The sequence below is a fragment of the Callithrix jacchus genome, chromosome 6 (assembly GCF_049354715.1).
Source record: "Callithrix jacchus isolate 240 chromosome 6, calJac240_pri, whole genome shotgun sequence".
NCBI lineage: Eukaryota > Metazoa > Chordata > Mammalia > Primates > Cebidae > Callithrix > Callithrix jacchus.
In genome coordinates, this window is record NC_133507.1 from 129,792,934 (window position 1) to 129,805,905 (window position 12,972).

The following is a 12,972-nucleotide window of genomic DNA, read 5'->3' on the forward strand; positions in this document are numbered from 1 at the left end:
TGATCTTAATCATGTAAAAGTTTTTCTTTTATAGATGTTAAGAGAGTAAATTAATTCTATATGGACTTCTGGATGGCCACCACCACCATCTTAACTTTTTGTTTGTTATTATTTGTAGAACAAACCAAGACGCTGATGTTTTTTGAAGGCTGTCCACAGCACCTAGGCTGTACAATCAAGCTTAGAGGAGGCTCTGATTATGAGCTGGCTCGAGTTAAGGAGATCCTAATATTTATGATCTGTGTCGCTTATCATTCTCAATTAGAAATTTCCTTCCTCATGGATGAATTTGCTATGCCTCCCACGTTAATGCAAAACCCTTCATTCCATTCCCTGATTGAGGGACGAGGGCATGAGGGGGCTGCACAAGAGCAGTACGGTGGAGGTTCCCTCCCCTGGGATCCTGACATCCCTTCTGAGTCTCTGCCCTGTGATGATAGCAGTCTGCTGGAATCAAGGATTGTGTTTGAGAAGGGTGAGCAGGAAAATAAAAATGTGCCCCAGGCTATTGCCTCTTTGAAGCATCAAGAACATACCACAATAGCTTGCCCGGTGGGTCTCCCTTGTGCTTTCTTTCCACCTGTACCGGAATCGTTGTTGCCACTTCCTGTGGATGACCAACAGGATGCGTTAGGCAGTGAGCAGCCAGAGACTTTGCAGCAAACTGATGTGCTGCAGGATCCCAAAAGCCAGATGAGAGCTTTTAGAGACCCTCTGCAGGATGACACTGGATTATATGTTACTGAGGAAGTCACCTCCTCTGAAGATAAACGAAAGACTTACTCTTTGGCCTTTAAGCAGGAATTAAAAGATGTGATCCTCTGTATCTCCTCAGTAATCACCTTCAGAGAGCCCTTCCTTTTAACTGAAAAGGGGATGAAATGCTCTACCCGAGATTATTTTCCAGAGCAGGTTTACTGGTCTCCTCTCCTCAATAAAGAATTCAAAGAAATGGAGAACAGGAGGAAGAAACAGCTGCTCAGGGATCTCTCTGGACTTCAGGGCATGAATGGAAGTATTCAGGCCAAGTCTATTCAAGTCTTACCCTCACATGAGCTAGTGAGCACTAGAATTGCTGAGCATCTGGGCGATAGCCGGAGCTTGGGTAGAATGCTGGCCGATTATCGAGCCAGAGGAGGAAGAATTCAGCCAAAAAATTCAGACCCTTTTGCTCATTCAAAGGATGCATCAAGCACTTCAAGTGGCAAATCAGGAAGCAAAAACGAAGGTGATGAAGAGAGAGGGCTTATTCAGAGTGATGCTCTGTGGTCAACAAAGGTGAGCCAGACTGCTTTTTGATGCTTGTGTAAGTTTAGAATGTATTGAAAGACTCGTCTAAGGCAGGCTAAAAAAATCAGTTTGGCAAACTGCATCCAGATTTGTGAAATACTTCTTCTCCTGTGCTGTTTTAGTTTTTGTCTTGAGTCTGCTGGCTTCTGTGTTAATTTAATATGTATGAAGCAGAATTGTAATGAATCTGGGTTTCAGGGCTTTAAGATGAGCTTACAGTAAGCTAAGGTCCTTGAAGTAAGGGGAAATGTGGAGCTGCTTAAGATTTCTGACAACGTGACTTAGATGTGGTATTATAATCCTTGAACCTTGTGTCAGGGAGTCAGAGATGGAAGCTTATTGCAGCAAATGGATGTGTTTTTTTTAAAAAAGCAGGAAATAGATGTGTTTTTTTAAAAAAAGGTAGATTTTTTTTTTTTTTTAAGTCATAAAACATTTTACCTTGTTATTTAACTAAGACAGTGACCTTTTTCTTTTTAGGCATAAATTGAGAGCCAATTAAGGAAGTTTATGGATGTATTATTGATAATGGTAGCAATAAAGCTAATGAACAAATCCATTGCTAGATGAGGAAATGCAGTTGTTTAATAAAACAAAAAATGTCCAACTTCTCTAATAGTCAAGGAAATGCTAAATAATAGTGTTGCTAAATAATTTTTTATTTGTGAGATTAGCAAAAAGGAAAGTGATAGAAGACCCATGGTTAATGATGGCATGGAAAAACACCTTTCATAAATGTTACATAAATTTATAAAATGTATGTATTTGTATATTTGTATAAATTTGTACAAATTTATAGAAAGTAATAGGAAAGTATTGATTTACACATACATGTATATACTTTTGACCCAGGACTCCAACTTTTGATAATCTATTCCTGCAGAAATAATTAAGTATGCTTATATAAGGATGCTTTCATTTTATAAGAATATATGTACAAAGACATTTATTAAAGCAGTTAAAGGATGAGCAGGATCTCAAGTCATTTAATGACTTAGATAAAGCCCATGCTATATTTGAAGTGTTAAAAAGCAAGTTGTGAGGCCGGGCGCGGTGGCTCAAGCCTGTAATCCCAGCACTTTGGGAGGCTGAGACAGGTGGATCACGAAGTCAAGAGATCAAAACCATCCTGGTCAACATGATGAAACCCTGTCTCTACTAAATATACAAAAAATTAGCTGGGCATAGTGGCATGTGCCTGTAATCCCAGCTACTCAGGAGGCTGAGGCAGGAGAATTGCCTGAACCCAGGAGGCGGAGGTTGCGGTGAGCCAAGATTGCGCCATTGCACTCCAGCCTGGGTAACAAGAGCGAAACTCCGTCTCAAAAAAAATAAAAAAAGCAAGTTGTGTTTTAATATGTGTTGCATTATTTCATATTTATAAAAACAAAACTCCCTGTGTGTACTTAGATAGGAAGTGATGTGTGTATGTGGGATAGGGTATGTGAACTAGCAAAAATAATAAGATACTTTAAAACCACAGAGTCAAATTGCTCAGCTTGGGAAGTTTAGTGGAATCATAGAAGGAGTGGTTTCGTGTATTTCCTGAACTTCTTCATATACTTCTATACTACTTGAATTTTAACAGATAGCTGGTGTTACCTTTATCACCTTAGAATTTAGATTTCTGGGTGTCTCAGATTGATGTTCAGCCATCAGTTCAAACTGTTAAATATGGATGTATTTAATATTTCTTCCAAAATAATTTATTGCAGTTTTGTAAAAATGAAGAAGTTAAGAAAACAAGCTATTTAGGCATCATTTTGTATTTTTAAGTTTAATTTAAACTTTTTGGGTGGTCTTTTCTCAAAAACTAACTGCCCTTCTTCCTTATATTTAGTTTCCTGTAGTTTTAAATCTTGACCAGAGCCCCCACAGCAGTAATTGGAGGCTTTACAAATACTGTGGAGTGTGTTTGGTGCATTGGGGTTGAATGCGGTTGCAGTCGCTTGCTCATCCATCCATTCCTTCTTTTTTAGGTAGACTGTCTGAATCCCATTAACCACCAGAGACTTTGTGTGCTCTTCAGCAGTTCTTCTGCCCAGTCCAGCAATGCTCCTAGTGCCTGTGTCAGTCCATGGTAGGATTCTTTTCCCCCTACACTCTTCCACTTAAGAACAGAATTCTAGCAATTAAAAAAAAAAACAGTCATTAGAACCTGTTTTTAGGTACACGGCACATTGCTGGTCACATATGAATTGATAGAACTTTTAAACTTGTGAAGTAAATGGGAAAATACATGTTTGTTCATGAGTGGAAGTAAATGAGAGTACCTTAAGAGTGGAAAAAATGTGAGACATAGAAGAGAAATCTGTATAGGTTGACTTTCCCTTATCTGAAATGCTTGGGACCAGATGTGTTTTGGACTTAGTATTTTTTCATATTTGGAAATACTTGCCTATACTTAATGGGACATCTTGGGGCTGGGACCCAAGTCTAAACATGAAGTTTATTTATGTTTCATATATACCTTACACATGTAGCCTGAAGTAAATTTTATATAAGATTTCTAATAATTTTGTATATAAAACAAAGTTTGTATACATTGAACCATCAGAAAACAAAGGTTTCAGTTGTGTAATTTCCCACTTGTGGTGTTATGTTGGTGCTCAAAAAGTTTCAGATTTTGGAGCATTTTGGATTTTGGATTTTAAGATTAGGAATGCTCAACCTGTACTTAAAAAAGTGAGAAAGTTGACACACAAAAGCTTGTTTATAAGCATTTTGATGATAGTATGTACAATTTAGGCAGGTTTTCCTTCAGGCATAATTTTTATAGAAGCAGTCAACCTTTGGTTTTATTAATGGATTTTAGTCTAAAACTTAATTTTAAGTAGATTGATAGAAATTGAAATACATTTTATGTTTTAAATTATTTTTTTCAAATTATTGTCAAAAATGTCACATAGATGTACATAGCCTTATAGTTCACCTTTACTTTTAAACATACTGTGGAACGTAACTGTTTTTTGGGGGGCACTGTTTCCATGCCAAAGCATATTCTGTGTTTTAATTTCGGATACCTGAAACACTTATTTCCAGCAGTGAGCTCATGGGTTCTTCCAGTAGTATAGCGTCAGTAGGCAGACTTAGGATTGGCAGAGCCCATAAGAATTTTCTCTGGGAGTTTATAAACTCCGTAGGTCAAGGCTTGAATAAGATGCGGGTTTCACCAGTTATATAGCCAAACAGTCTTGTGAGCACTTATAGGTTAGGTATAAAGGTAGGAACTGGCACTTTAGCAAGAACTGCTGTTTTCTATGCTCAGTAAAGGCATGGACAAGAGAAGAGGAGACAGGAGTCCTGCCTTATGTTGACAGGGCTTAAGCCTTTGTAAAGGAAACCTTTACCTCTTCCTAACTCAAATCAGTTTTACTCAATTAATATTATAGTTTATGCATCCTCATCTGTTTTATAAGATACTAGTGGATTGGGAGTGAAAAAGATGCTATAGTGTGGCTAGTCTAAACTCGTTTTATTGGATGAGCTAAAACCTATTCCATAACAACAAAAAATATTACCTGCTTTCATACTTCATTGTAAGTACCGTACATTTAATAGGTAATCATAATTTGTGGTCTCATGAAATGTCTTTGGTGTATGGTAATTCTTACGTTTCTAAGAGGTTGTCTCTTCTTTTAGGATTGTAACAATGGAATTTTATGGAAAGAATGATCTTACATTAGGAATATTTTTAGAGAGATACTGTTTCAGGTAAGAACACATTTCTTCCTTACATTCCATTACACATTTTTGATACCCAAAATTTCAACCTAAAATGTAAACATGAGTTGGATGTCAAGTGACTGTTGTATGATCCTCACTTTCATAGTGCATATCAGAGTATATCATTCAAAGAAGTAGTCTATTCCATATTTAATCTGAGAAAACTTATCCAGAACATTCCTCATATCTCTGCCCATCTAATTACCCTACCATCGACATTTTTCGGAATCTGTTTTTATACAGTGATTCAAGTGAGAAGCGGGTAAAGTGTTGGAATCATGTAGACCTCAGTTTAAGTCTTAGCGCTATCACTTGCCACTTACATGACAAAACACTTTACTAGTCCCCTGTTTAGGGAATAACAATCCCCAGAATTGTCAGAGGGTAAAAGGAAATGTTTTAAAATTGTTTGGCAAATAAAAGGTTCTTAACAAATGGAAACTGTCACCATGCTATAGCTGAAGACAGGATGTTCAGCTGCAGGCTCAGAGCAGCATGAGTACCTTGTGCAGATTATCCACCATTCCGTGGTTCTGATTTCTCTGTTTATGCTTAATGTGAGAAGGGCTCTTTTGTTTGTCAAAGGCCTTCTTATCAGTGTCCAAGCATGTTCTGTGATACCCCCATGGTACATCACATTCGGCGCTTTGTTCATGGCCAAGGCTGTGTGCAGATAATCCTGAAGGAGTTGGATTCTCCAGTACCTGGATATCAACATACAATTCTTACATATTCCTGGTGTAGAATCTGCAAACAGGTAAATAGACCCTATTACTATATTTTATTTGCCATTTATTTATTTGTGTAGTTTTTTTTTTTTTTGAAGGGAGGGTTTTCTATATTATAATGGATTTGTTATTTGTCATTGAGCTCTGTTTGTCTTTGTTATCTTACCTTCCAGTGCTGTATGTTCAATCTAGTATTTGTTTTTTGAAGATCCCATCTTAGGAATGTATCAGTCATTAAAGAAAATACAAGGGCCTTGTACAGTAAGATTTCTTGAGGTTGTATCTTGACAGTTCCCAATTATGTTTGTTAATTCTTTCAGCAAATACTTATTGAGTACCATTTATGTGCCAGATACTGTGCTAGGCCCTAGGAATGAAAAAAAGAATAAGGAGTGACTTCTGTTCTATAGAGGAGGAGACAGACATGTAAAGCAATAACTGCAGTATATTAGGATATTTGTATAATAAATTTGAGCCTATATCAACGTTTCTATCCATATATGGATGAGACCATGTTGAAATTGATCTCTATTGGTTTTCATGTTGGTTCTTGAGAGAAGGACATGTGTTTTATTTCTTCTTTGTGCCTTTCTTACTTTTCTAACCCTGGGGCAAGTGTTTGGTGCCAGTATTGTATTTTTAAAATATATAATTTTTATCCAGATTGCTTGCAATCTGGATAAAATGTTCCAAATTTAACTCATTTCCTTAATTATGTTATTTTGTTTTCTTTCTTTTTTTTTTTTTTTGAGTCTTGGTTTGTCACCCAGGTCTGGAGTGCAGTTGTGTGATCTCAGCTCACTGAAACCTTTGTCTCCCAGGTTCAAACTATTCTCCTGCCTCAGCCTCCCGAGTACCTGGGACTATAGGTTTGCGCCACCACACCCAGCTAATTTTTGCGTTTTTGGTAGAGACAGGGTTTCACTGTGTTGGCCAGGCTGGTCTCGAACTCCTGACCTTGGGTGATCCACCCGCCTTGGCCTCTCAAAGTGCTGGGATTACAGGCGTGAGCCACCATGCCTGGCCTTAATTGGGTTATTTCAAAGTGTGCTTTTGGAAGGCACATATGGGAATTACATACAAAATAATAGCATGACATACATTAATCAGTGGTAGAGAAGAGCAAAATCAAAGTTGCACCTGCAGCAGCAAACATACAGACATAAAATTATTTCTAGCAATTCTCAGTCTTAGTTTCATACTTGTCCTTACAGGCTTTAGTTCCTATTAGATAGCTGTTAATAGTTTGTGGTAGAATATGTGAACTCTAGAGTGACCATAGTATTAAATGAATAACTTAAATTTGATCTTTATGTCTTATATGCTTTGCTATATACACTTTATTTTAAAATAAAACTTCTGCTTTTTTTATGCTAGAAAGGAAAAGGTAAGTTTTATTACACTAAAATGAAAAACTTCTAGTGTCAAGGAAAAATACAACATATATGACTAAACATAAATTTATGTAATATTAAATTGCTGTAAGCCATGATAGTAGAAAAATGGGCAAAGAACATGACAATGCAATTTAATGCAAATGGCTACTAATCATGTTACTCATGAGTAGTCAAAGAAGTATGCATGAAACCAGTAAAATCTCTTCAAAAATTTTTCTTTAGGAGATCACATTTCAAAAATTTCAATTCTAATTCCTAGGATTGGTAAGAAAGTGGGGGAAATTTATATTCTTAAACACTGTTCGAGACTATATACACTGGTACACTTGTTTTGGAAGATAATGTGGCAAAAATTATCAAAGATCATATAAATGCTTATGCTCTTTGACCTACCAATTTCCACCTTTATTATTCGAAGGGAATAATTGTGGATGTTGTAAATACATACAAGGATGTTCATCACAGCATCATCTCAGTATGGAAAAACTTGTAATGTCTTAAAGGCACATCAGTAAGGATTGGTTAAATATATGTTCATATAATAGGATACTCTGGCCATTTGAAAAGTTCTACAAGAATATTTTGTGTGGGAAAATATTCAAGATAGATTGCTAACTAGTTATATAATATGAAACTAATAGGAAAGAGTTTTTATTTACAAATATACTGACTGTGTGTGCCTGCACATATATATATGTATATGTGTGTGTGTGTGTGTGTGTGTGTGTATATATATATATAATATAAAATCAAAAGTAAACATATACTAGTATACTAATGTTGTTGGTGGGATTTTTGATGATGCTGCTCTCCTCCACCACCCCCAACTCCACCCACCTTTGAACGTTTCATTCTTTTCCCAGTTTTCTGCAGTCAATACATATTACATTTGTATTAGAAAAGAAAATGTTATTTTTTTTTTTTTTAAATTCGCAATATGTGATCAGGTAAACTATTTTTGCTGAATTCCAGGTAACACCAGTTGTTGCTCTTTCCAATGAGTCCTGGTCTATGTCATTTGCAAAATACCTTGAACTTAGGTTTTATGGGCACCAGTATACTCGCAGAGCCAATGCTGAGCCCTGTGGTCACTCCATCCATCATGATTATCACCAGTATTTCTCCTATAACCAGATGGTGGCATCTTTCAGGTAAGAAATCCTAGGAACCTTTACCTGATCTCAGATCTGATAATCCCTTAAGAATTTTTTTTTTAAACATTTTCACTGTTACTAGATTGAATTAATTTGTGGGATTCCCCATTTCCACTCTTACCAATGCAGAGGACCAGACTCTAAGAACTTTCAATATTATTTTATTTACTCTTTACCCTATGAAATAGTTATTATTATCCTTACTTACAGAGCTTACAATTGTTCACTTACAGAGCTGTCAAATGATGAAGTCATATTTGAACCCTGGTCGACCTACTACCAGCCTCACTCTTTTAAAAAAAATTTTTTTTAATATAAAAATTTTAGAAAAATATGAGACAGGATCTCACTGTTACCCAGGCTGGTCTTGAACTGTGCTCAAGTGATAGTGATCCTTCTGCCTCGGCCTTTCTAAGTGTGGGGATTATAAATGTGAACCACCACCATGTTGGGCCCTGGCCTAACTTATTAACCATTGTTTTGGCATCTGATGGCATCTGGAAGTCTGTCAGAATTTTTGCCAAGACATTAACCAGAAGGATAATCATGTATTTCTGGTAGAGCTAAAATTCTATGTTCAAAGAATTGATATTTGCCATTGTGGTAGTAAATAATTTGAGAAAGCCTTCAGGTTCTGCCTTCAAAATATATCCAGAGTCTAAGCACTTTTTATAACATCTACCACTACCACTTTGGGCTGAGCCTCTGTTATCTTTCACCTGGATTATTATAGTAGTCTCCTTTTGGCCTGGTCCCTTTAGCTTCTTCTCAACACAGCAGTCAGAGTGGTTCCTTTAAGAGGCAATCAGATAAGGCCACTCCTCTGCTCTAGACACTCCAAAGGGTACCTGTTTCACCTGGAGTGAAAGCCAAAGTAAGTCTGTTGACTAGCCTTTAATCTCCTACCTGCTCTGACTGCCCAGGACCTCTCTGCTCTTCCCTCCTACTACTCTCCCTTCACTCATCCTGCTGTTGCCCCACTGGCCTCCTGACTGGGCCTCAGGTATGTCAGGTAGGTTTCTGCCTGGGAACCTGGAACTTGTTCTTTCTTCTCGGAACTGCTCATTCCCCAGATATCTGCTTGTTGCTTCCTGCCTCTTACAAGTCTTTGCTCAAATTTCACCTGCCCTGGCACTCTCCCACCCTAGCACTCTGCTTCTTCTCTTTCTTGCTTTACTTTTCTCCACAGTACTGAGCATCTGATACGTATTTGTTTTGTTTGTTACCTGAATTTTGGTTTTTCTGAATTATGAGAATAGGAATTGTTAATGTTATATCCTCAGCACCTAAAACAGTGTCTGGCACATAATAGACCCTCAGGAATATTTGTTAATTAGAGCTTATTTCCTTTTTTAAGCAAGAACTTTTAACCATGCATCTAGGACCTTGTGGGTGAGTGGGGTTGTGGCACTTGTTAGTCAATATAAACCCTCAGTTTGAAAGGAAACAAAGACTCATGAAGAATCTTTAGCAGCTGGAAAGGTAATGATACCTGTATCTAACTGTATACCTACATCTAATTGTAGGTATACATTACTTTTTAGTTTCCTTATTAATAGGGATGGTTTATAGCAATCATTTTTGTTTTTATAGCAGGTAAGGATAATTTCAAGGAGTAAATGATGGTACTGCAGTGCAGTGAAAGATAAAATCCCTCCAAAACTGGGGAGGATATTTATTATAATGGCTAAAAGTTATCTTTAATATCTTTGTGATTGTTTTAAAATGCTATTTTATAGAAACTTTTTCTCTTATGCCTCATAGGATTTAGTTGACCATCATGATACGGTTCTATTCAAGGTATTAAACTGTTTTTCCTTTTCTACCGCTTCTTGTATTTTCTTCTCTCAGTTATTCTCCTATTCGGCTTCTTGAAGTATGTGTTCCACTCCCCAAAATATTCATTAAGCGTCAGGCCCCATTAAAAGTGTCCCTGCTTCAGGATCTGAAGGACTTTTTTCAAAAGTAAGTTCAGTTTTAAAAAATCATCTTTTTAAAAAAATTATTTACAGCTATTTGAAAGTATTAGGTTTGTTCATTTCACTTTCTTTGAAAATGTAAATAACTTTTCTAATTGTGTGCTATACATGCTTGGTGTACAAAAAGAAAGTTGTAGACGTTATGGAAAGATACTAAAAAAGAAGCCAAACTCTTTTAGACATAATTTAAAATTTTCAAGTACATCCATTTAGGTCTTATTTGCTCTGCAAAACTGTATGTAATTCTTAATTAGGTAAAACATTATTTCAATTATGTTTTGTGTGTAACTTTTTGTTTCTATTATGTGAGATAGAAAATTCGATTCACCCTTTCTGGTGTTTAATGTTCTCTCTATTGTTAGAGTTTCACAGGTATATCTTGCTGTTGATGAAAGACTTGCATCTTTGAAAACTGATACATTTAGTAAAACAAGAGAGGAAAAAATGGAAGATATCTTTGCACAGAAAGAGGTAATTCATTTCTTTGGTAGAAAATTCAAAAGTTAATTATTAATTTACTAGAAGTTTCTTTTGGGGTATGTCTATATAGTGTCTCTGTCTCCTGAAATTGTTTCTCTTCCTTGTAGATGGAAGAAGGGGAGTTCAAGAACTGGATTGAGAAGATGCAAGCAAGACTCATGTCTTCCTCTGTAGATACCCCTCAGCAACTACAGTCGGTCTTTGAGTCACTTATTGCCAAGAAACAAAGTCTCTGTGAAGTGCTGCAAGCTTGGAATAACAGGTATGATTTTGCAGTCTGGTTTTCTTTAATATTATTGCCACATTTGTTCCAATATGATATCTAAAATCTTAAAAATCTTTAATTATTGATGTTTCATTTGATGCTCAAGTTAAAGAAGGTTTTTTTTTCTGTCACCCTCCTTCTTTATATTTTAAAATATATGTGCTATTCTTTGGGTAGTTTGTGAAGATGTAAAAATCAGAGGAAAACAGTCTTTAATGCTGTTTCTCACATGATTTGAATCAATGTTGTTCAGATGTGTGTGCTGTTAAATTGTTTTTAACTGAATTAGTATGCCATGAGTGACTGTTGGTTTTTGGCCAGCAGTTCCAAATATATTGGTATGTTTATCTTATGCCTTTATTTAAATATACATTTTTAGAAGTATTTTTCTTTATAATAATTTGCTATTCTTTTACAACTATAGTCATATCAGCAAATGCTCCTGATTAATTAGATATGATAAGAACTTACTCTTATATAACTTCCAAGACTGTGGTAATCCCAATAGGAAAACTTTGTGATTTCAAAGTTGTAAAGAGAAAATTTTTAAACAGCACTCACGGTGATAGAAACAAGCCATATTCTTTTTCTTTTCTTTTCTTTCCTTTTTTTTTTTCTGCCTTTGGCCACAGGTTGCAGGACCTTTTCCAACAGGAAAAGGGTAGAAAGAGACCTTCAGTTCCTCCAAGTCCTGGAAGACTGAGACAAGGGGAAGAAAACAAGGTATGAAATGTAGTCTTGTCTATCCTAAGTATTCCTAGATGCCTAATTCCAGAAAGTGAGCTACTATTTAGAATGCAATTCTCAAAGTGTGGTTCAAGGACTCCTGAGAGTCCAAGACCCTTTCGGGGACTCTGCAAAAACATTTTTTTTTTTTTTTTGAGATGGAGTCTCACTCCATCGGTCAGGCTGGAGTGCAGTGGTGCGATCTCGGCTTACTGCAACCTTTGCCTCCCGGGTTCAAGAGATTCTCCTGCCTCAGCCTCCTGAGTAGCTGCAATTACAGGTGTGCACCACTATGCCCAGCTAATTTTTTGTAGTTTTAGTAGTGATGGGATTTCACCGTGTTGGCCAGGCTGGTCTCTAACTCCTGACCTCAGGTGATCCACCCACCTCAGCCTCCCAAAGTGCTTGGATTACAGGTGCGAGCCATCATGCCTGGCCCATTTTATTTTTCAACTGCATATCTGTATAAAGCTAGATTTTCTTTGTATACTTCAATCATAACAGTATATCACAACAGATTACATACAGAATTCAAATACAAATCTAGCTATTTTCTATTTAGCTAGACATTGACATTAAAGATATTTTTGTCAGTGTCTACATTTTGTCAAATGTAAAACAGTGCCACTTTTTTACCATTTTTTGTTTAATTTTAGAAAATTGGCATGTTACATGTTTAAATATTGCTTATATTAATGGGTTTATTATTTATAAATGAGTTAATGCATATTTAAAAACTTTTAGTTTGAATTTCTAGTAAGGTAAAAATTTGTAAGGTAAACAAAAGCTATTTAAAAACATTAAGGGGGATTTTAGTAATTTTTAAGGGTGTAAATGGGTCCTTAGACCAAAAAGTTTAAGATTCACTGGATGAAAAATTTTTTTTTTGAATGTGATTTTCATGTTTTCCATAACAACAAAGTATTTACTTCTCTGCAGATAAGTGCGATGGATGCATCTCCACGGAATATTTCTCCAGGACTTCAGAATGGAGAAAAAGGTTTGGTCCTTGAGTCTGGTGATCACTTGTCATTGTCTTTAAAGGAATTTCTTAGTGTATATGTTGTTTTAAACTGTTTGAACAGTTTTTCTATTGCTATTGTTCATAGACTTTTTTCCTTCCTGTAGAGCGTTTGTAATCCTATCAGATTAAGATTATCATACAGTTTATTGTAATAAGATAAATCGGGTTATAGAAATACATGAAATATAAAGAAGGCTGCTATT

General features: G+C 36.1%; 1 protein-coding gene across 50 annotated transcripts in view; it reads left to right on the forward strand.

The window, feature by feature from the left end:
* The window catches only part of PIKFYVE (phosphoinositide kinase, FYVE-type zinc finger containing), a 102,328-nt gene that overhangs the window by 68,803 nt on the left and 20,553 nt on the right, over positions 1-12,972 (forward strand). For all 50 annotated transcript variants that reach the window (XM_078328324.1, XM_078328328.1, XM_078328337.1 and 47 more), the window contains 10 exons: positions 119-1,278; positions 3,270-3,370; positions 4,933-5,004; positions 5,602-5,773; positions 8,114-8,292; positions 10,147-10,260; positions 10,637-10,745; positions 10,862-11,016; positions 11,652-11,742; positions 12,685-12,745. In XM_078328324.1, coding sequence (XP_078184450.1) covers positions 119-1,278; positions 3,270-3,370; positions 4,933-5,004; positions 5,602-5,773; positions 8,114-8,292; positions 10,147-10,260; positions 10,637-10,745; positions 10,862-11,016; positions 11,652-11,742; positions 12,685-12,745 — 2,214 coding nt within the window. The remainder of the gene's footprint in view (positions 1-118; positions 1,279-3,269; positions 3,371-4,932; positions 5,005-5,601; positions 5,774-8,113; positions 8,293-10,146; positions 10,261-10,636; positions 10,746-10,861; positions 11,017-11,651; positions 11,743-12,684; positions 12,746-12,972) is intronic.